Here is a 24,587-nt window from a genome sequence, read left to right as displayed (position 1 = left end):
GGAAACATACAGCAGCTCCTTTTCTTACAAAAACCAATCAAACATCACAGCATTTAGAACATTTTACACATAAACTCTGACCAACCATATGCATTTGGACAGTGAGGTGGACTGAAAACTGGCTGAACTACCAGGCCCAGAGAGTGGTGATCAGTGGCAGCAGTGCCGGCCAGTTGCTAGTGGTCTAACCCAGGAGTCGATACTGTGGCCAAGACTATTTAATATCTTCATTAATGACCTGCACACTGGGATAGAGTGCACCCTCAGCAAGTTTGCAGGTAATACGAACTATGAGGAGCTGCTGATACACCAGATGGTTGTGCTGTCATTCAGAGGGACCTCAACAAGCTGGGAAATTGGGCAGAGGAGAATCTCATTGAGTTCAACAAAGGGAAATGCTCAGTCTTCCATCTGAAGAGGAATAAACTCATGCACCAGTGCACACTGGGGCCGATCAAGTAAAAAGCAGCTCTGTGGAGAAAGACCTGGGGGGTCCTGATGGACAACAAGCTGATCATGAGCCAGCAATGCACCCTCATGGCAAAGAAGGCCACCAGCACCCTGGACTGCATTAGCAGTGTTGCCAAGAGATGGATGGAGGACATCCTTCCTCCCTACTCAGCACTACTGAGGTCAGGTTGGAGTGCTGGGTTCAGTGCTGGGCTCACTGGTACAAGAGAGACATGGACATACTGGAGTGAATCCAGCAAAGAGCCAAAAAGATGACTAAGGGATTGGAGCATCTTCCACATGAAGAGAGGCTGAGAGAACTGGGAATGTTCAGTCTGGAGGAAGCGCAGCTCAGGGGGCATATTATCAATGTGTATAAACACCTGATGGAAGAGTGTAAAGAAGATGAAGCCAAACTCTCCCAGTGGTGCACAGTGACAGGACAAGAGGCAATGGGCACAGATTAAGAAACACGACACTCCGCTTGAGCAAAGGTAATTTTTTTTTTTTACTGTAAGAGTCATCAAACATTGGCACAGGTTGCCAGGAGAGATTCCGATGCAATCTCCATCCGTGAGGATATTCAAAACCTGACTGGACACAGACCTGGACAACCTGCTTTAGCTGAGCCTGCTTGAGTAGGGGAGATTGTGCTAGATGATCAAGAGGTTGCTTTCAACCATCAAAATTCTGTGATTCTGTGATCTTAAAATATAGCTGCTGTTTCTTCATTAGTAAAATAATACAATTGTACACTAAAATGGACTTGGTGACACTAACAAAGAATAAAAATTTTAGGAAAGCAACATCTCTATACTACTTTATATGCTGAATATTGAAAATATTTACTTACGTTAAAAACAAGATGCAGCCTAGTAAAAAAAACTTCAGAATTTAAAAAACTAATATGCTGGGCCATACATCCTCGTCCCATAATCTCAGCATGCCTGAAATTCATTCAGCTATTTACTACCAACATCTGCCTAGATTTTTCAAGCCCTCTGCGCATTTTAGAGAAAAATATGTATATATATTGTAACAATGGTCTGTACTGATCTGATCTCTTCACTCATTTGTATCAGAATGTTATCCAGTAAGTAAATTAATTAAAAAACTATGTGTCAATTCTTCAGAGTTTATAGCTTCACTCTAGTATTGCTATCACTATATTTCATGCAGATGATTGTCCTTTGTACATTACATGCCTTTTAAAAAAATAAGAAGGGGCTGAAAAGTGGAAGAGTACCTGTTTGTAGAGCCAGCCACGTCTGACAACTGGTGCATTAGGATTTCTCTTTATTGAGTTTGATCTCTTTCCGAAATTATGAACCTTCTTTGAAGATCGTGAAGTCTAAAGGCAGGTTAAAGAAAATGTTACATCAATATCTGTTGAAAAATCATAGCACATTTTCTTTTCTTTAAGATCCTTTTCTTATACATGTTCCTCTGGGGGATTGTACAAAATCTGTATTCCTCTTTTACATAAACAATTATTATACTAGTTCTGCTGGATTCAGCATTTCTTTCTTTTTTTCTCTGTAGAAAATTTAAAGACAAATCCCAAGACCAGTACTTTTTTATTTATTTTTTTTTTTAAGAAAAAGCAACCAAATACATATCTGGTCTTCTTATAAGGTAGGTAGAAAGCCTACCAAGCTGTAGAAAGAGAAGTAAACCTAGCAGAACTATCATTAATTATGAAAAATTACATCATCTGGGCAAGAAAATTCTACTCTTTCCTGCTTCCAACACTGGTCTAATAAATTAAAATTTGTTCAGATTTCAACAAGACATAATTCAAAGGCTTCTCATTGAGCATCCTCCTTTCCTATCATATACTAATTCTTTCTTCCCCCTCAACAATCCTTTGCTCTATGATCTCTTGGCTGGTTTGAATATTCATTATCTACCTGCTTGCACTAAAGCCTACTTTGAATCTTTTGCTCATAAACTTCAGCACTGCTGTTGCTTAAAGCTTTTACATCGTTACAGTTACGCATTGATCACAGATGATTACGAGAAGTATGATAAATAGTCCATTTTAGATTTTACTCTTCTTCTACTTGAGTAACCAAAAGAAATTGGAAAAGGCATAAAGAAACGTGCAGTGTTTTGCCAATTCACATTTCATTCTTTACAGCCCACTTTTAGAAAGTTTATTCTGCAACTAAATGAGCTGAAAGTTTACTTCTGTTCTAAATTCTGTGAGAATTGATGCCTCAGAGACCATGCGATGTGATACAGCAAAGTATCCCGGTCTGTAGAAGAAGTAAAGTTCAAATAAGTTTGTTAGGCTGTGTTCATGGCTCTCCTCCAAGTCCAACATTTGAACTGAGACAATATAATCCTGTGCTTCAGATTCTCCTTCTCTACTGCTGAGACTAATCATAAGGTTACGCAAAGTTTCTAAAGGAGGAAGGCTAAACAAACACATGGTTTTTGTTGCAAATTAGAGTATGGGGTTTTTCTACGGAAATTCTCTCAACATGCATCACAAAACTGAGTTGGGTTTTATACATGCTTCAGAGAATTCCACAGTAAGTTACAAATCATAAACTGAAAACTGCAATTTAAAATGATGTGCAGCTTTTGTCAACGATGCCATTAACTGAAAAATAGAACATAGTGTAGCCAAAAAACAGTAACATTACAAAAATGATATGTGTTTGTCTTAAGCCTACAACACAATGAAGTAAGGTCGTTTCATTTTTTTTTTTTTTTAAAGAATTAGGAATGACTATAAAAACAAAGGGCTTTTAATTTCCCTTGGAGATAAAGAAATTTGATGCAACTTTGTTTGGAAAGCAAGACAGAGCAAGCAATTGAAAACCTAATTAAAAGTAAAAATCTTTCACATTTCATCTGAAAAATTCTACCAGTGCAAAATGGACAAAGGTTTGCAAGAAGCCAAGAGAATTACGACATCCAGCTTTAAAACAAGGAATACACAGAGAATCTGAAACAATCCAGAACACATTATAAAGTTAACTCTACATCCATCTCAGGTAACCTGTATGGTTACTATACTGATATATCACAGGAGCTGCGCCAGGATTTGGATCAGAAGCAATTTATAGCACTCACATCTGCTCTAGTATTAGGTATTAAAGGTTCAAAACCTCTCAAGAGTGTTCCTGACTTCCTATGCTTGTACAATGACTAAGACATTAAGGATGCTTCTGAACACAACCAACCACAAGTACTACTAACGTCAACTGTACTAACAAATTCAGATTAAACAGGTATCTCTTAGATAGGTCTGATAACAAACCACATAGACTCCAATTTCACAAAGTTTTAATGGGTTAATTATACTTCTTACCTACTGTGAACACAAACTTCCAGTAATTAAACAGCATTACAAATGACTCATGAGCATTCAGATGACTCATGATTATTTTACCACACACCGCATAAAGAGAATAACTCTTCACAACAAATTCTGAGCCTCGAGACAATGAGTATTTTAGGATATTGAAATATCGTAGGTGTTTATATAAACTAATTATGAGTTCTCAAACTTTTTAGATCACCTCCTCCTCTTGTTATGCCTGGGATCCCTGATCATCCCACATCCTCTCATACACATACCTAATGTATTTCAAACTGGGGAAACAGGAAGAAAGGGGAAAAAAAGGAAGAACTGAAGGGTTCAAATACTTTTTACCCCTGAGCACTAAAATAGAGGACATATTGCATGGCTTCAGCTTCTGGAGAAGACAAAGAGAAAAGGAGGATAGTGAATGCAGGGTCCAGCTCCTAATCACTTGCTGGAAGGTGTAGAAGGTAACAGAGCTAGCCAGTTTATAGTCACTTCTGGTACCATAGGACCCATCCTAAGGAATCATCCCAGCAACTGTGATGCCTCTGAAAACGGAACCTACAGAGAGGACCCTGTACAGCTCCAGTACTGAGAAAGAAGCCAGGAAGTCCAGCCAGTGATATTCCCTCTTTCCCAAACCTGAAGAAAACTAACACTGTCAGGGTTTTGAACTCTGGGCAACAGATCAGTCAGCAGTTGGGGCTGCACTCTTCATCACTCTGCAAGCTGCTCCTCTCTCTGCTTAGCTGCTAAACGACACAGAATTTATGCGAGGCTTCTTCCTCAGTTTCAGAACTAGCACAAAATTAAATAAATAACACTAAACTTATTGCATCTGTATTTGAAAAACACGGGTTGAGAACTTTGCTGATACAGAAGTTTTCTGCATGTGAACTAGAAGAATGGAAATCTAAATCTCAGTTACTTTCAACTTCTGTTTAAAAATATGTTTCCAGTCTTCAAGGCTTACATTATCTTCTAAACCACAAACCAACATGATGCTGCCTTCTGGACTTTGTAGGCAATTTCAGCACCTTCCAATGTTGCAGCTTTTCAGGAGCTGAGCGGGTTTCTGCCTCAGCATTTTAGTTTGGGCCAGGAGGCAAATCTCCCAGTCATTCACTCTTACTGTGCTTTGGTTTGCACAGGAGACCAAACTGGACGTATTTTAGGTAAGACTAAAACGTAAGATGCACAAGGAGCACTACTGGACTAATCTGAATACAAACCATGAAAACACAGTACAAATGGTTGGTCCTGAGCACCAATACTGCCCTTCACGTTGCTTCTGTTTACTATGCTGTTTGCTAAAGTATCTCATACCTATTACTCCAAGATTTCTGACTAACCTGAATTCTGCTAAGACATGTATAGCTACACCTAAACTAGACATTTAAAGCTGGGCTAGCTTAAGCACTACATGAAATATCTATAAGTAAACTGATGAATACTCATAAACAATTTGATATATGCTAGCTGTAAAGCAGAGACAAAGAGCTCTGCAGCAGCTGTCCTGAGCTAGCACTCCATTCCACTTACTGTGAGAAAAACGTTACTGTTATTCTGCTGATAATCAGGACAAAAACTAAGAGCATGGGAGATGAACTGTGGAGGGTAACTGGTAATATGACTGACTTTATTTACACATTAAAAAGATCATTCCATGAATGCCTTTCAGGACATGTAATCATATATGTCTAAGTAGTGATTTTAAGAGGGGAAAAAAACCTCAAAACCAACAAACAAAACAACTACAAAAACAACTTCTTAATTTTAAAAAGAGGAGTGGAAATATATGCTTCTGTAGCAACCTCAAGCCTATGTAGATCTTTTCCACAGTCAGAGGTCTGTTCTAGTGGCTTCAAATTTAGAAATACACTTCAAGCTAATAGGGAAGAAGCAGCACTTAACAGAGTTGCAGCGTGTTATTTGGCCAGCGTCATGTATATAGTGGGAAAGTAGGAATAAGAATAAGACTTTTACTGGGGAGAGGCTGATTTTTGCATCACCTCATATTAGCCTCTAGACAGCAGCATTAGACTCCAATGAGTCCTTCTGCCACAAAATATAAACTCCTCAAATTCCATGCCTCTTTGGGATCAATTAACATTAATGAAAAGGAAGATTTATTTTTTTACTCCTCAACTGTCTGAAACTTCAGTTATACCACAAACTTTTCTTCCATTTCTCATTACCTTTCAATACTAGGTATGTCCATGAGTTACCTCTGAAAACAGAAACACCTAAAAAATAGGTGTGGCAGCCACAGGAAGCATTCTTCTGTTCTGTAATTTATTTTCCTCACCAACTTTTTACTCCTCTTTTATTGTGCTGCAATACACAGAGCCTACACGTATTATATTCAAAGGATAAGACAGCTAAAATTTTCAAGCTCTACTGTTGATAGAACATATGATAGATATGAACAATAAAAATATAGAAAAAAAAGAGATGCTGCATCCAGGTACAACCAATGGGCGATTTCTATAAATTTATCTTTAAAAGCGATTCAATTTGTTAGCCTTAAATAACCACCAGAAAATGCCGACTAATATCCTCTGTGGTTCTACTTTGCAAGCATTTATCTCCTGAAAACAAAACGTCTAGTTGGCGATGTCCCTGCTCCTTGCAGGGGGGTTGGACTAGACGACCTTTAAAGGTCCCTTCCAACCCAAACCATTCTATGATTCTAAAACATTTTAAATGGTGTTGCAGTAATTCAGACAAATTTACATTTAAAAACTGATGTAAAGTAATTGCACATACAGTCACAGTAATCGTGTTAATATTTTAAGTGCATTTAATAACAAAATGAACAAAAGTCTATTTCTTCAAAATATAATAATTTCCAAAGAAATTATTGGGATGTAGCAATCTCAATTTCCTTCTAGAATACTATGAAACAAACATGCTAAATGGCATTTTAAACTTCTCTTTTGAAAGACATTTGTGAAAAATGTTTGTAAAATACATTTTTGTTTGTAAAACATGAGTTTTAATTTAATTGTGTGTTATTTAAAATTTGAATTAATTTCCTACATTTAACCTGAGAGTGCTTCCTAGCTAGTTCTGCTGTAACTCATTTTCTGTGTAAATATTGCAATCTACATCACTATTACAGCTCTAACAATAAGTTATCTTGGGTTTTTTGCTTGACTGGTTGTTTTAAGGCTTAGCTGTTAGGTTTTTCTTAATTGTTGTTGGTTTTTTGGTTTTGTTTTAAATTGGTTTTCCTGCATGGACTTACACATGATTTCATGAAAGCTGAAATTAATTATAAACAGTAGCAAAATCCATAATCTGACTTTTTTTTTACCTCAGATTAAGACACTTTTCTTATTAAATAATAGTTTTCTAATGTAGGTCAGTGATTCTGCCTATATAGCGAGATATTTAAAACAAACAAACAAAAAAAAGGTCTCCAAAATGCACTTAAAGAAAGCTTATACTGTTTACTACCATATGGAAAATAAATTATTTTAATCTAAGTTTCTGAAATTAAGGATTTACGCAGTTAAAACACATTCCAAAGTTTATTTTTCTCTTGCAGGCTGGATTAATATGCTGAAAAGCACTTCTTGGGGTTAAAGTTTTCAATGACCAGGAAAAGTATGGGGATTTTTCGCTGTTTGAATGTTAATTGCTGGGTAGAAAAGATTACAGGGCTCTTGTTTGTCATCACTGATCAAAGCTGTTACCTTGGTGTCCTAGCAAACTTAAGGAAACTTAAGAATTTTGTAGCAAGTGCACTTTCCTTTTTATGAAAGCTGTGCAAAACTGAAAAAAAAAAAAGCAAGCAATAGCTGTAGTAGATTTATACAACAAACTTAAAGTAGATATAATTGAATTCATCACCTTGATAAACATCTAGGTATTTACCTTAACCTTCTAAGAAGCTGGGTGAATGGAGAAAGTGGGACACAAACTCAAGTGGCCTAGGAATTCCCAGGACTTTTCCCAGGAATTTTTTCCTAGGAAACCAGGACTGGTCCAATGACAGTAAATGATGTTGTCTGCCCTTTTATTTCACCACAGAATCATCTTCCATCTCTCTTTTAACTAGTTCTTATAACAATTACAATTCTATTTTACCTAGAGAAATACAGTCAATTGTTTGTGATTGAGCGATTTCCATAACAATGCTTACCCAGATGTCTGATCAGTCACTCAAGATTTTGCTCATTCACACTGATTAGAAAGGTCAGATTCTGTAAACAATTTAAGTATCTGCAAATCATAAGATCTGAGATATCTGATAAAAATTACAGCTTCAGTGATAATTTGTTTCAGACACCTCCGTTTTCAAATGAAACAGGAAAGCGGCCAAGTGACCTGAAAAATACCTATGCTTTCTTTCACTTTTTTAATGGAATACTGATATATAGCACTGTCTAATACCATGCTGAGTAACTGAATAATTTTAATTTATTTTAATTTGGACATAAAGACTTACTCTGCCCACAGGGCTCATTGGATGAGCAGCATAATCTGATGTCAGATTATAGTTAGTTGCTTCACATATCATGCTTACTGGTCGCTCCTTCTTTTCTTCAGATGTCATTGCAGCAGCAGTCCTGAAAATAGAATATGTAATAGCACTAGAACATGCTGTGTGTGCAGATTGCTATTAAAAAGCATCCCTAGATGTAGCCTAATACACTCGATGTCCTACTTTTCCAATTTGAAAGCAATTCACACTTCATTGTAAAGTTACCTGCACTGTGTTTTAAATCTATCACAGATGAATTTTAAGACACTTTAAAATAGGATTTCTCTGTTAAGGTCTTGGTGAGAGGGGAAAAAAAAAACAGGTATGAGCATAAGATGGAAATGGGAAGAAATGCTCTCTAAAGACCTCTTATGACTGTCTCATTTCAGTAAGAACATCCACTTTTGTGAAATTTCACATATTGCAGTTCTGACGGTTTTCACTCTAGGCTCTGTATAACGTGTTGCAGCAGTGGTGGCGAGCAGGACACCCAATACCCAACCACACATAAAATCCTGAGGTCGGTTATGACTTGCATACATACCTTCTCATATCGTGTTTTCTACAAAACTAATGCACAGACAGCAAAACCAAGTTATTATCCAATGATTCTAAAAGTGTCTCAACTGGCCAAGAAAATAACTGATTGAGGAGAAACTATCAGCCAAAAGATGATAGATTAAAGGTATGTGATTGTCTCTAAGTAGTGAAAATTTTATTTCCTTTTGGAACTTTATTGGATTATATATAATACATGTCATTTGCCAACACTACAGAATAAACAAAGTGACAAGCAGTAATTCACACAGTGTATAAACACGATTCATTTCTACCACGTAACTAATTTGGTCTATGTTTTTTATTTTAAAATTAGTATTAAATATTTAATATTACTTTCAAATAATTTAAACAAGTGAAACTTTATACACGCTAAAAAAATAAACTTGGAAAAAATAAACTAAATATTGCAATTAGCAAATACTGAATTTTACTTCAATATTAACAAGTTTCAAAACATGTATTTTATAGACTGAAACAGATACCACTTACTGTTCATTCACAACAAAAATACAGTTGTCCTGTGATGGCTGTCCTGTTACTGGATGCTTACAGGTTACTTTTCGTTCATTATGACTGCAGAAAAGAGATAAGGAAAATGATTAGGTAATTTTTTTTTTTCCACCTCAAGTATATAAACATAGTATACTGAGTATATCAGCCCAGTGAAAATGGTTAGCATTATTTCTTTATAACGATGTATGTGTATACATACACACACACACATATATTAAAGAGTTTTCTTGAATACTCTGGAAACAGATGGAAAATATTTGCACTGAGTTGATAATGGTCTTGAATTTAGAAAACAGAGCAGTAAGAGTGTTACCAGTTCACCTATGATCACTGATAATTCACTTCACAGAAGTCTTTATATATTCCTAGATAGGATTTCAGCTAGACAAGGATAAGTTAAACATAAGGCATAAACAGCTGTTCTGCAGGGATAAAATAACAATAAATGCAATTATCTTCTAGCTTGGAACATGAAGTTATTTGTTTAAAAATTTCCAATAATGCAGATAAATATTCAGTGATTGGAACGGAGTGATGCGTCACAATCACAGTTCTGCTGGTGCCTTTTTAATTCAGCACGCTTGTCCCCTGCAGCGGTGCTCTTGGGAGTGCCTGCAAGTGGCAGGGAGCCTCTTGGGTGAGGGCTTCACCCTCATGGGCATAAAACAATCACTTTGCACTGTCCCATTCCCCTGAAATGCAGGTGTTGCCAGATCACAGCAGCTCCCGCAATTTGGAAGAAATTGCCAAAATTCAACAACTATCAGCTGCTGCCATTCAAGAAGGAAATGTTTTGACTTGAACCCTCCAGCCCTAAGAGGGGAAGGAAGAGAAGGGAAGAAGAGTTGCCTTTACTGCCTACCAGATATGTCAATCAGCTGACAGTTTGATCTCATCCCTGCTGCAGAACAAGGCTTTTCTACCCTCAGGTTCCACACAAGCAGCAGGGTCTCAGCCCCAGTTATGCTAGGAGCACACCTGAGAGCGCGAGCGGCCAACTGGCACAGAAGCAAGACTACACAACTACAAGAAGCAAGGGCTGAACCACAACCACTCTTCCTGAACTCTCTGGCCCTGAAGTGCAGAGAGAGAGCGGGAAAGATGCACTGATGAAATTTAAACCTGCTTCAGTGATTAAGAAGTGTCTAAACAGAAATCAGATTAAGAAAAGGCAATGAGCATACAACGCAGACATGTCATTTGGATATAACCCAGATGCTTTGAAACAAACTCACCTTTCTGTTTGTAATAGTTTAAATAACATTTATAATTAAAAAAAAAAGTAAATAAAGCAAAAACCCCAATATCTGAAATCAGCACTGTAAAACCATGAAGAAAGTAATTTCATTTGATAGTATTTACTTTTTGGTTTTGGCAGAGATGGAGTTAATTTTCCTCTCAGTAGCCAGTGTGTTTTGGAATTTGGATGTCAAGAATGTTGATAAACACACTGATGTTATGAGACCAAGGACACTGTCCAGCTTTCCAGATCTCGCTAATATGCAGATGCAGGAAGCTGGGAGGGAGACAACCAGAATAATTGACCCGAACTGGCCAAAGAGAGTATCCCATGCCATAAACGTCATGCTCAGTATACAAGTGGGGGTTGCCAGAGCGGGGGCATGGCTCCTTCTCCTTTGCTTGCTGCTCAGTTTTGTTTCTGTGATCGCTGCTCGGGATGGGCTGTATCAGTCATTGGGACATTGAGTGGTGAGAAATCATGCACTGTTCATCTTGGGAAATTTCAGTATCCTTATATTTTGTTATTATTGTAATTTTCCTTTGCTATTCTAGTAAACTATCTTCATCTCAACCCAAGAGTTTTTCCTTTCTCCCCAATTCATGGAATCATTAGGGTTGGAAGGGACCTTCAAAGGTCATCTAGTCCAAACCCCCCTGCAAGGAGCAGGGACATCTCCAACCAGATCAGGTTGCTGAGAGCCTCATCCAACCTGGCCTTGAATGTTTGCAGGGATGGGGCATCCACCACCTCTCTAGACAACCTGTGCCAGTGTTCCACCACTCTCAGTGTGAAAAAAAAATGTTTTCCTGATGTCTAATCTGAATCTGCCTCTCTGCTGGGGAGGAGGAGAGTGAGCAAGAAACTGTGTGTTGACTAGGGCTAAACCACAACAATTTCACAAGGAGTATGTGATGATAATCTTTTTCACGTAAGGTATCTTATAAAATACTACGCCTTTCTTATCACAAGTTCAGCTCTGAAAAATACTCTTGGACAGAGAACAAACGTGGACCAAAAAGAAAAAAATAAAAAGAAAAAAAAAAAGTGCCTCAGTTGCAAGACAGCAGAAGAGATGGAGAACAAAAGCTTTGAATGCACGTTATCTTAACACCTACTCCTTTTATTACCTATTCATTTAACCTTCTTAGCTTTCAAAACTAAGAAGCACAGCTCATCTCACAAAATGTTATGCTCTCTACCCTTCCTGCTTCTTAAAACAGCCTAGACTGAACAAGACTATCTTAAGATTCTCCAGGTTTCTTGAAAATTCCTTTGGACCATAACATCTTGCAATCATGGAGCATTACTAATTAAAAGTTACTTCCAAATAAAAGTCTATTAAAATATTCACACCGCTTTCATGGTCAATGTATAGCTGAATAAATCTGCATAAACCTAAAGCGCAAGATTAGAAAGACAGCCCAATACTTTGCAATTTCTTTACTGGGATTTTGAAAAATCTACTAATATCTAAAAGGGTAGATGTGTTATGGAGATCAACTAATGGGCTAGCAAATGCCAGTATTTTATCTTCACACTAAACTGAACAGAATTCTAAGTTTAACTTATAAAGAAGTTTCTGTCGTAGAAACACCTCCATTACAATGAAGGGACAGAAAGATGTCCTGAGATGACCCGCGTATGTTTGTGACATTTCTAATTGCCATGGTCCTACAATGCCTTTCAAGTTAAAATGGCCTAGGTTTAAGAAAATTAAAACTAAAAACATTCCTGAGGAAGCATCCAGGTTGTGATTCCTGTTTTTCTTCACTTCTAAAAACTTTTTTTTTTTTTGGTTTTCTCTGACATTTCAGAAACTCTCACATCAAACTGGGGGGGAAAAAAAAAAAAAACAAACCCAAAATGTTGCCATCTTGTTCATGTTAAACCTTGACAACTGGCTATCAGTTGACATCCAGAAATGTAGAAATAAATAAATGGATCAGGACGTCTACTCAAGGACCATCAATACTCAGGACCACTACAGAAGAGGCATATCCCAAGTTTTGTATGAGTGCACCTGGCTCACATCAACACAGGCAACACTCAAAAATCATGAAGGGGAGGTCATTCAAAACCAGGAGAGAAAGCAGGAAGGGGGAGGAAAAGAAGAAAGAGAGGGGAGAGGAAACACTGACACAAACCTACTCAAGAATATTTTGTTTCAGGCTTAAGTCATGTATCAAGTCAGCATTCCAAAAATATTCAAATGTTTTTGGACAGAACACAGTTTTCCTTACCACTCACACTGATTTTGAGATGTACAGAGGTGTAGCTGACGTGATACAAAAAAAAAGGCAAAAATATAACATAGACACGGAACATTCTCCTGTAGGATATGCATACTTTCTTCCTAGCATTTTAGAGACCTTTATACTCCCTTCCTCCCAAAAAGTTGAGGCAAAGGAAGAACACTTTTTTATTCTCTTCAGCTTAGACATAAATGAAATCTCATGAGTGAGCACTGGAAATTCAGCTTGTACAACTAAGAAGTGTGACGACTGTAAATATGTCTAACTGGATGAATAGATTTTAAGTCCTTCAATTTGAAAACTTCTTCATTACTCATCTGAATTATTGCATTTTTGGCATTAATTTAGCTGATATTTTGACAAGACTCCTCAAAATACTTGCGTAAGGTGTAGAGTAGCTTGATAATCATTGTCATCACCCTCCCACGCAACAGTAGGTTACAGCATTTGTTTTAAACTCAGTCTTGCAGACTACACAGTTTCATTAAAACCACGCTACCATTTGATAGTCACAACCTTCAACATTTGATTTACATGCTTAGTATTTCATACATTACACTATAATAATACACATCTCACCAATAACTATTAGGGGAAATAAAGCAAAAATTGTTTTTCTTTTTTTTTTAACTGAGAACTCTAACTTCAATTTTACACAAACTCCAATATGTAATTCAGTTTCAACTCTGCATATTTATGTGTCTGTACTTTTATTGCGTGGTAAGCAGTGATTCACTTTGACACAGGGAGCTAGAAGCCAGCGTGTTAACTTTTTGCGTATGCAGAGATACAGCCTCCAAGAGGAATACAGAAAAACCACTCCTCTTCCTTCTCTCTCCAATCAATTTTTCATATCAACAGGCTTTGAGAACATAGGATAACTATACACACTCTCTCTATTGCACTTTTACTGAAGGATATAACTCATCCTTACTATTTTAGCATCCATAGTTAGGTTGTATTAAATGGCATGCTAAACACTAGACCCAGAGAGGGAAGAATTCCCTATGTATTTTATTGGTATTCACGAGCATACTCTCCACATTCAGTATGTGGCATGAACTATTTCTCATTAATATTTGCTACTGGGATGTGTTGGGCTCCAGAAATCGACGCAGCTGACTAAGATGACACGAGAGAGAAGCATTTCAATGCAAAATAAAATATAGCTCTTGCATGTATCAAGGTAATACTCTGTTCTTAATGCCAGTAGTGGCCTGGGACAATGACCTGCTATAAAAAGATCAAAACCAAACCAAACTAACAATAAATAAATAAAAAAATAAAGCCTACAATACAAAACTCTAACACCACCAAAATAGCTCAAGCAGGGACAAGTTCCATTTTTAGCTATCTCAGTGCAAGAAAACTGATACCAGCTTAACAGCAGCAACTTAACTTGACCTCTTTTCTCCACAAACTTCTTTTTAAACTCCTTTCCAACTCTTTTCTCTGAATACTGCAAGCTTTGGCATCAGATAGCAGGTAGCTTAGCTTTGGCACATGGACAAGCCCTCAGAGCAAAAGGATTTACTTTGTTCAGGGTAGAGGTTGACAGCAACCTTGAATTTGACTCATGTTATTTGACTTCTTATCTACTGCCTTTCTCCTTTCCATCCCTTGAGATCCTTAATCTCTTTAGAAGACAGTATTATTTTCCTTATTTTCACCAATTCTAGACATGTTCAAAAAATTGTTGCGTAGTTTTAATCTACTCACTAAATGTACAGTCAACAGCAATCTTTTTGATGGCCAAATGTGATCCAAGGACTACTGAAAAAAGCCCTCAAATATTAATATTAAGTAGCAACTGAATGCAGAAGTCCAGGAGCAACACTTGCCCACTGCAAAATCACCAAATTCAAAATTCTGCCCAGTTTTGCCATTTTGAAATAGCTATAATCTTTAACAGTACCACAACTTTTTGGATAGGGAATGAACTCAAACAATAGCAGTGAAAATGGAGGGGGGGGGGGAAGAGAGAGGGAGAGAAGGGGAGGGGGAGAGGGGAGAGGGGGGGAGGGGGGGAGGGGGAGAGGGGGAGAGGGGGAGAATCAAGTTGGGGGGGGGAGAGAGAGAGAGAGAATCAAGTTGGGGAGGGGCGAGAATCGAGTTGGGGAGAGAGAGAGAGAATCAAGTCGGGGGGGGGAGAGAGAATCAAGTTGGGGAGAGAGAGAGAGAAAATCAAGTTGGGGGGAGAGAGCGCGCGAGAGAGAGAGCGCGCGAGAGAGAGAGCGCGCGAGAGAGAGAGCGCGCGAGAGAGAGAGCGCGCGAGAGAGAGAGCGCGCGAGAGAGAGAGCGCGCGAGAGAGAGAGCGCGCGAGAGAGAGAGCGCGCGAGAGAGAGAGAGAGAGAGCGCGAGAGAGAGAGAGAGAGAGCGCGAGAGAGAGAGAGAGAGCGCGAGAGAGAGAGAGAGAGAGGGCGAGAGGGAGAGAGAGAGAGAGGGCGAGAGGGAGAGAGAGAGCGCGCGCGAGAGAGGGGGAGAGAGAGAGAGAGAGAGAGAGAGAGCGCGCGCGAGAGAGGGAGAGAGAGAGCGCGAGAGAGGGAGAGAGAGAGCGCGAGAGAGAGAGCGCGAATCAATTTGTATAGAAGGGTGCACACAATTAAAAATGAAGGGTTAGACCATGTTTCCTCTGGAACAGAGCAGTTCACTCAGAAGCGGCAAGAAAGATCAAAGTACCAGGGTGGGGACAGCTGGTTTGGGGTCTCTCCATTGTATGATTTGGTTGAGTTCCTTGCCCTCTCAAAAAAACTTGAGCTGGGTCAAAACTACCAAAGACATCTGCTTTTCTTGCACTAAAATTAAAACTGGATGCCACTTCAAAGCTTCTATCATGCCCTCTCTTTGTAGACTTTATTTATGTGTTCTGAAATGCTAAGACCTTCTCATTTGCTCATTCTCAACGTGACCATCAAAGCAAAGGCTGAGTTCTACTTCACTGAAAGAACATAAACAAAACCATAAACCAGGACAGAACTTTCAACAGGCGTCCGTACCTTTAATTCAGAAAGACTGTTCCTTTTCACAAGTAAACACGGAAGAACACATTTCAGAAGAATGCCACACCAAGTATCTGCCTCCTAACATTTATTCTACGTCTTACCTAAGATTCACAGTCTGACAATCTAATTTCTGTTATGCAAACATGCAATCCCTTTATATCACAAATTTATTCAGAGTATGTAGATGTATTTCATATGAGAACAAATTTTATGCATTTTTCATACATGCGTTGTGACAAAATACTTTAAAAGATTACAGATAAGATAAGAACGCAAAAATTACAGGAGTAATGAAGTCATTCTCTCTACATTAATGCTGAATCTTTGCACTGACAGTTAAAGTAAGATTAAAATGGAGACAAACAAAAGACAAGTTTAGGTCAGCTTTATTCTGCTTCTGTGAAGGCATTTCATTCCTAAACTGGGGGACGGGGGGGGGGGGGGGGGGGTCACATCAGCAGTTTTTACCTTGTGTGCTTGCTTTCTACATAAGAAAGTCTCATTTCTAATTGAAATAAATGCAGTAACTTACAGTTATCTTACAAAATGTTGTCTGAATTTGGAAAAAATTTAAGTAAATGCAGTCCCCACACAACCGTGAGCAAGGATGTGGTCTGTGGCTGTACCAACTCTTCTATTTTACTAAATCTGTAATGCCGCATTGTACAGTAAATAGCAAATGCAAGCACTTTTTTTTTTGTCAGTGCTATCATACCCTACAATCACAAGCCTTTTTTCAATTAAATTTTTTGAACAGCAGCTTTGGAAACCACACTCCATGCCTCCACTGGAAGACATACAAGTATGGTAACTTAAAAAAAAACAGTGTAAAGAGACAGCAAGTTTCAAAGCAGACAAAGTCCTGACAGACCTGTATAACATCACATATGCTGCTAAAAGCAAAGCGTTTCTAACCTTTTGTATGTGTAAACACTTGGGAAGGTGCATACAAAATTCTACTAATTTTCTTGACAGACAATGCAACACCTAAACTAAGGGTGCTGCTGCCACCATGTTGGGTTTTTTTTTTGTATACTATGAGCTTTTGTTTTCAAGCAAAGCGGCAATTGTGTAGACTTTCCTTTTAAGCCCTCCTCAGTCCAAAACAACGCTGTTAGTTATTGGAGTTTTGGTGAACCTTGCTGCTGCAGTAATGAAAAAGCACCTGGACATCTCTATATAACTGACTGTACTCCAGCTTTTCATTTATTATTGATATTTATTTTCCAAAAGATTAAGCACTACTACCCCAAAATGGCAACCTTTTCTTTCAATGGGACCATTCTAAAACCAGATTTACATTCCAATGAAAACATTTATGTAAAAACAAAGCCTTTTCTTACTTAAGCAGATATAATTAACGTTCTCACAACATTACTTCCAATGTGAAGCTTTAAGTTTATGTAATCAAGTGCAAATATTAAAAACACTTTCAAAATGCTAGGATGAAATACTGTCTAAAGTAGTGTATACTGTATTACAGATCAAGAAGCTTTTAACAAGTAACTTCTTTCTAATCAAACACTGCATTTTCAGAAAAAGAAAATTATCTTGTTTTCAGTTTTCCCAAAATTTTGTGGGAGAGTATCTTTCACTCTGTAGATAACGTATTTGGGAATTTGTAAGATACTGATACTTGATGAAGGCCACAAAAGCCACATATCTTTAAATAGAAGCATGGCAATTTGTGAGATGTGCTTGCCATGTGTCATCAATTTATGTAACATTTCTTCACACACATTTTAAGCCCTAGGCACAGCGTCTAATATAGTACCTTGATAATAGGTATCACCATCACCACTGCAGATGAATAAATTTTTTAATTCTGTAAGTATCTGTCTATAGTAAAAATGACTAAAACAGCATTTGCTGTTTGAAATAGTTTGAGAAAACAGTTAGGTGGGTGTTAGAAGGCAGAACTACATATAAGCCTCAGATTTTATTGTTGAAATCCAAGCATCTCTTAATGGTTAACAGTCTGGAAAGCTTCCAAGAACTAGAGTAACATAACACTTCTGCAGTGAAAACCAACAATATGTTTTCTAAAGAAAAATGGGATTTAGAGTAGCATGGTTCAGCAGGTGGCTTGTGGACCAGCAGCAGCACTGGATGCTCCAATACGGCTGCTACTGCCTCTTCCAGTCGAAGACTGACAGCAGATGTCTGATCAGCTAATGCTACCCAAAAGCTCGCTTCCTTGATGCAGGAGGGACACAGCAGCCTCTCCAGAAAGAGGTACAGAGGATGAAAGTAGTAAAAGTTGACTTGTGAAGAGGGCAACAAAAAGCCACAGTCAACAACTGCTCTGATATGAAGAACGAGCTCTCTTTGCTGCTGCAGCTAGACCACACAGATTAGCAGACTAATAAATTGCTGAGTTTCATTAAGATGTGTTAATTAGGAACTATTAATTGACATTTTCTTACACATATGATGTTAAAGGTTTTCAGAATAAAAACCAAATCTGACTTGAACTTACAAGGGACAAATGCACTCAGGCTGTGTAACTGCATGATCACAATTGTACCACGGCACCTGGAGCAATTCATCACACCAAGTAAATGAGAGATAATTCAGTTGCCTTAGTCATCCTCCACAACTCTAACCATCAATTTCAGTTAAAAAATTTAGCAAATGCTTTGATAGCTCCATAACAATTTTAAATGTTTTCAAAGCTCACTAGACAGAAAATTACCTCCAATGTATATCACTACGCTCAGTTCTGCAAGCCTTGGCCTTCGTGATTTATTACAGTGTTAGAAGCGTAAAGTGAAATGCGCTCTGGAGCAAGTGTTAGAAACAGAAGTACAAACTCAAAAGGCAATTTTAAGTTCTGCTTCCATTTCACTGTATGAAGTCTAGACACATTTTGCAAGAGAAATCTACTCTAATAACAGTTCCTTTTAACAATTTTTACATGTTTTTCAATAATTATGTTTTGAAAAAGAATTGCTGAATATAACTATAAGAAAAGTGAATGCAGATAAGTTAAGCAGGTTAATACCTGCATATATATGTGTGTGTGTATATATATATATATTTTAGAATACATTAATATATGGCCTATGGAAAAAAAAAAAAACAAAAAACCAAACTTGCTGTCAAAAGTATTTCCAAATGAAGTCTGACTTGGGCCAGACTTCTCTGCAAGCTCACATGGTTTTGAGAGCTCAAGATGTCTCCAATTAGCATACCATGACAAAAGGCAAAGTTATGCTGAAATGTCTCAATTTCTATTTGGCTTGAAGAGCCTGCACCACTGACACTTCTCTGTACCTCTCAAGCACTGACAACCTTGACTGTCCCGTCACTCAGTCCAGCCCCCTCTCCATTTTAAGTTCAAATCAGAAGGCACAGAAAAGAAAACTTTAGGTTTCATTTGGAAACAGTTGTGCATTTTCTAACACAAACAATAAATCCTACAACGCTTACTCACTTCTGTTTTTTCAATCAGCTTGGAAAATTCTTTGACATAGAACAAGTGTTTCAGAACAGCCAGCAATTCCCCTTCACAAAAACTATATATATTTAGTAAATTTCTATAGTCACTCCCTATTTATAATTCTCTTACTAATGATCTGCGTTGTTCCACATACACTATGTATGAAATTTCTTTTTCATTACCATTTTCACCATATTATGTGGCATTTGGTTGTTGCCTTTTTTTTTTTTTTGCTTAGGGTATAGACAAAAGAACACACTATGAATCATCTACTCTTCCATTTTCAATATTTAGCGCTTAAAAGCCTTGTCTCTGCCTCTCCCTACCTCCCAGTTAACAACCCTGAGGATTACAAAATTATTAAGTGTGCACGTACTTCCTTCTCCAACTTTCCACTCTTCTAGTGCAATGATTCCAGTGCTTTCACTGTGCCTTCTCCCTCTCCCTACCTTCCGCTCCTGAGTAACAGCATACAACTATCTGTTACTGAAATAACTCCAGTTTTGTGGATTCTCATTCTCTGAAAACTTACATTTCACTTTTCTTCCATTGTTAGTCTCATTAGATCTTCACTCAGGACTGCTTGCTGGTTTCTTAAAAGATATGACTTGCTTACTAGTTTTTTTTTAACCCTTGTATCATATAATTTAGAATCTTGGGCCTTTAAAGAACGATCACAGGAGTCACAGCACCAGTCATGTGTTCAATTAAACTCCTGCTGTACAACTGCAATAAAGTAAAGCTGCATAATTTTACTGAGTTACAAATGCAATACATATAAAAATATATTAAAAAAAAATTATCTCAGTAAATTATTACCTTAAATTCAACAGCGAGTTTTCAAGAGACATTTGGTGAAATCACACTGTTGTTTCACAAATCTAGCCAAGCATATTAGGATCAAAATCTGATATGCATTAACAGAAGTAGTTAAAGATCTTAGTTCTCTGAGGACTTTTCTACCTCTGGACAGATTTCTAGGGATGTCTTTCCCTTATCTCATGTGCTATTATTTAGGATTACTCTGGTTTTGGGTTTGTGTTTTTTTGTTTTGGTTTTCGGTTTTCTTTAAGATTATGTAAATCACAGCATTAGCTGTCTATGAAGCAAATTCCTTTTTTTTTTTAATGTTAGCCAAGGTTACACAGAAGTGTAACAACACAACACTGTCTTCAGATAGCTTCATGACTTCCATGATTTCTTGATCACTTTCCCCATGCCTTAGGAGTCAGCATACTTCCACAATCGCATCTCTAGTAAACAGCCTTTTCATTAAATAACAACACAGTTCTATTAATAACCCAGTGGAACTTTTAAAAGAAAGCCATGCTTATCAAGCACTTCTATCAGAATACACCAGGTCATAAATAAGCGCTGTCTCAGTCTCCTGTGAGAAGCTGCTGATCTGGTAAGCTTCTGCAAAAGTAAATAAATTATTGTCTGGAAAATGCTTAGAAATACTTATTTTAACAATTTGACAGAAGAAATCAGCTGAAATGTTGGTGTGTCCATTTGTGAATCAGTTTTCATTGTGGTACCAATTCAGATACATCCTGTATTTCAGGCTGTCCCTCACAATAGATCCTACTTTGCAAGAAACAAGGGTAGACATTGAAATTTATAAAAATAATTATTTTATAAATGAATATTCAATACTAACACTTTAATCACTAGTTTTCTTAAAGCTGTTGTAAGGATTTAATTGAATAATCTTGGTGGTCCACTCATAGAGTATATGCAAATACGTGCATCCGACCTCAGAGGATAATTAATTGAAGCTTACACTGTGTGTGGGCTTGCATTCATCTCAGACAAAAGAGTACAAACTCTATTAAAAATATTCATTGCTTATGACGTAAAGTTCAAGTACAGATACACACGGGGTATAAAGTGTGGCACTGAACTGGAACGCTGAACATGTCAGCTGTCATCTCCAAGGTCCGAGGGCACAGCTCAGCCTTGCTCAGCTCTCTTGTTTCTTTCAGTCCATTTGGGTTCAGCTTCAACAGTTGATCATTTCAGAAAAATAATAATATTATTGCATTAGAAGAATAGCAGGAAGTTGTTTCAGAAGGCTCCAAAAAACTCAAGTGTTAGCAACAAATAAAATCGGTTTGGGATTTGTTTGAAATTACAAACGGATCAGAAATTATCTCAGGATTTTCTCTGCATATATCCTTCAAAAAAACTACATTATTTTCTTCTAACGTCCACACTTAATGTTCATGCTTGCAGTTAATGTTCACTTGCTCATATTTCAGGTTAAAGATCCTGAAGGAGACATAACATTTTAATCTAGAGTGGGGATGCCAATCAGGCTTGTGGGAAACCTTGAGAACTGACCTAACTGCAAAGAGGCCACATTTCCTCTCTTTTCCCTGGTTTTAAACCCATCATTCCCTACTATTCCTCATCTTATTAGTTTCAAGTATTTCTAAAAATTAAGCAAATGCTACTTTTCATTAAAAATACCGTAATATTAACCACAAAAAAAATACCAAAGTGTTTCTAAGTATCACACCTCGACGTGTTAATTCCTCTCAAACAGCAGCACAACTCATCACCAGGGAGAGAACACCAGGCCAGATGGACCCACTGCCTGATCTACCGCGAGGGCTCTTACGCTCCTATGGTGAGTTTAACTCTGATTGTCAGAGTTAAATAACTGTCTATACCTAATTGTCGGTGCTAAGGATACCTGCTAGGAATTAGCAAAACCAGCCCTTTCCTTTTGCGGCACGGAATCTGTCTTCCATGCCGTCTGATGCTATTTGTCTACAGCATTAATTCCTTGATTTGATGCATATGATCAAAGAGCAACGGAAGCCCACAGTACGCAGGAAGAGGAGGTCCGAGAAACATGTCACGGAAACAGGCACAGCCAAATTACAGCTGGGAACTGGAGATTGGTGCCCTCCCTCTGTTACCAGGCATAAAATGGAAGAATGGGAGTATTTAGAGGCAGTGGTCAAAAGAAAATGTGCAAGGTTAGGTAACAGGTGATTAGTCAGATCCGCATTAAAAAATGGAAATAAACCCCAAAACAAAACCAAAAAAACCCTCCTTCAAATATAGTTCTGGTTCACTTGGTCTGTTTTTATAGCATCATCACAACCGGTAGGAGACCCAGACGCTTAAATATATTTCTATTACTTCAGAATGCACACAGAAAAAGTTAGTAACATTACGGTAGTGTTCTCAAATGCCATCATCTGGTATCTGACACTCCTAGTTGTGTAGAATCTTTTACACCTTTCAAACAGCTTCCCCCAAATGATCTCAAAAATACCAACTTAGTTAAAAAAGGAATATTAAGAAAGAAAAAGCAGTTAAAGGATGCTTCCATTAAATGATTATTCATAGTAAAAATTATGATAAAATCTGTTTCTTTTAGAACCAGCCTTCCTACAAATAGCAAAGCAAGTCAACCAGAAGGGAAGATTAAGTCTTATTTCCTTTATGTAGCATTTTGGCTACTTTTTCCCATCTCAATGCTAAATTTCTCATAAAGCGAATGAACACCACAATTTAGACAGGCTTCTGAAGCAGTAGCAACAATTCATGATAACTTCAGGAACACCGTTACTCATTATTAGGTAAGCAAGTGGAATAGATGAAAAGAAACTACAATGTACTTTCTCTGTAGAATAAAACAACTTGGCCATTTGAAATAAATGAAAGAAAATCCTATATGATGAGTAAATCAAATGAACTATTCAAGGTATTTTCTTTTAGGAAATGGCTGCAGTACATTGAAATAATGATTTACTGCTTAGAATGTGTTTTAATGCATACAGTCAGGCCTTTTAAAAGGTGAATTGGCCAAAATAAGTATCATAAGAACAAGGTCACTTAGGTAGTAGGTTGTATCATGATTCAGTTTACTAGATGAAATTTTAGCACCCCATCTGATCAAGAGTTTACATTCACCACCAAGTGCTTATATGTAGATTGTCAATCACTTTGATGCATGTTGCTCTTGCATAATCAAACCAATAGCTCTAGAAGTTTGGAAATTTCCATCTGACAAAAGGATTTCTTGGCTGCTTCCCCTCACATTTTCACATCTTCTGTTTCAACACCTACACAGATTGCCTTGCATTACCCATTTCTTTCATAAATGCAAAGGAACAACTACAATTTACTTACAAAATGCACTGTCAGCAAATTTGATGGCTACGCAGGAAACATACAGGGCAAAAATATATTACAATGCAGTCTCCTAGTTTTACATCCTGGCCCTCACAACTGTATCCTTATCCCACAATACAAAAGAAATAACACTTCATGTTTATTAAGAACTCTTGATGACTCAGCAGCATATACCCCACATACATCACGAAGTTCAAGAAGGCCAAGTACAAGGCCCTGCACATGGGCTGGGGCAATACCAACCCAGACCAGTCTATGACTCTATGATATCCCTTCAGAAAATGGCACACCAGGTTGTCTCTTCCAATTACAATTACAGGTTAACTGCAGCAGTAAAATAAACTGTGCGACAATACCTCCCCTTGAACAGACATGATGCCTCTGATGACCTTGTTAGCATTTTCTTGCATTAGATTTCTACCTCGCTGAAAGCCAGAAGCTAGGAGCTGTTTCTTTACACAGGTGGGTTTTTTTCAAGCTGTTTTGAGACTGCAAGCTGCCAAAATTGTGCCATGTCATTTAAAGTCTACACATAAGCCATATTTGGCCAACTCTAGTAGGCTGTGCTCTCACATATTGAGTAATAAAATGCTAACAGCATCAGTGACAGGTTCTTGAATTTTAATTCCAAGAGCTAGAATTTTCTGATGTGAAGTGCATACACACCTGCCACAGACCACTGAAATTAATATAACACAGGGGCTGCTGCAACACTGAAGTATTTTGACTTTGCATACAAAACCAGCCCACAACCTTCAATTGGGATAGAAGCAGTATAGGCCATCAAGCTCAGCTTCTGCACCATGGTAGGCAGGTAGATACATGGATGTTGCACTGGAAGCGCACATGCCTGGCCCTGTAATCTCTGCAGGTATGCTCTGCTCTATGTACAGGTCCACGTCTTCTGCCTAAAGCCGGGTCTTGGGGCTACACTCTAAGAAACTGCTTTGAAAAAATGGCTAGCTGCTCCAGAATGACAAGCCCACTTCATCCTTTGCTCTTGTGCTGGCACCAGTGCTCAAGCAGTCGCACAGTGATCCAGTTCACGCAACTGGAAATGAATCAGCTTTCATGGCACTAACCTTCCTGTGGGCTCACAAAACAGGATGCAGTGACAGGAGACGTAATCGGCTTTTTTGACAGCAGCTGACTATTGCATTG

At 37.9% G+C, this 24,587-nt stretch overlaps 1 protein-coding gene across 10 annotated transcripts in view; it reads right to left on the bottom strand.

Annotated features, from left to right (window-relative positions):
• The window catches only part of PLEKHA5 (pleckstrin homology domain containing A5), a 179,394-nt gene that overhangs the window by 67,634 nt on the left and 87,173 nt on the right, over positions 1-24,587 (bottom strand). For all 10 annotated transcript variants that reach the window (XM_086756255.1, XM_086756271.1, XM_086756234.1 and 7 more), the window contains exons 4-6: positions 9,312-9,395; positions 8,226-8,346; positions 1,697-1,801 (exon numbers count right to left, since the gene is read on the bottom strand). In XM_086756255.1, the coding sequence (XP_086612381.1) occupies positions 1,697-1,801; positions 8,226-8,346; positions 9,312-9,395 (310 nt within the window). The remainder of the gene's footprint in view (positions 1-1,696; positions 1,802-8,225; positions 8,347-9,311; positions 9,396-24,587) is intronic.

The sequence above is a fragment of the Chlamydotis macqueenii genome, chromosome 1 (genome assembly GCF_036417535.1).
Source record: "Chlamydotis macqueenii isolate bChlMac1 chromosome 1, bChlMac1.mat, whole genome shotgun sequence".
NCBI lineage: Eukaryota > Metazoa > Chordata > Aves > Otidiformes > Otididae > Chlamydotis > Chlamydotis macqueenii.
Note: the sequence above shows the minus strand (reverse complement) of the source record. Positions and strands in the feature narration are given on the sequence as shown.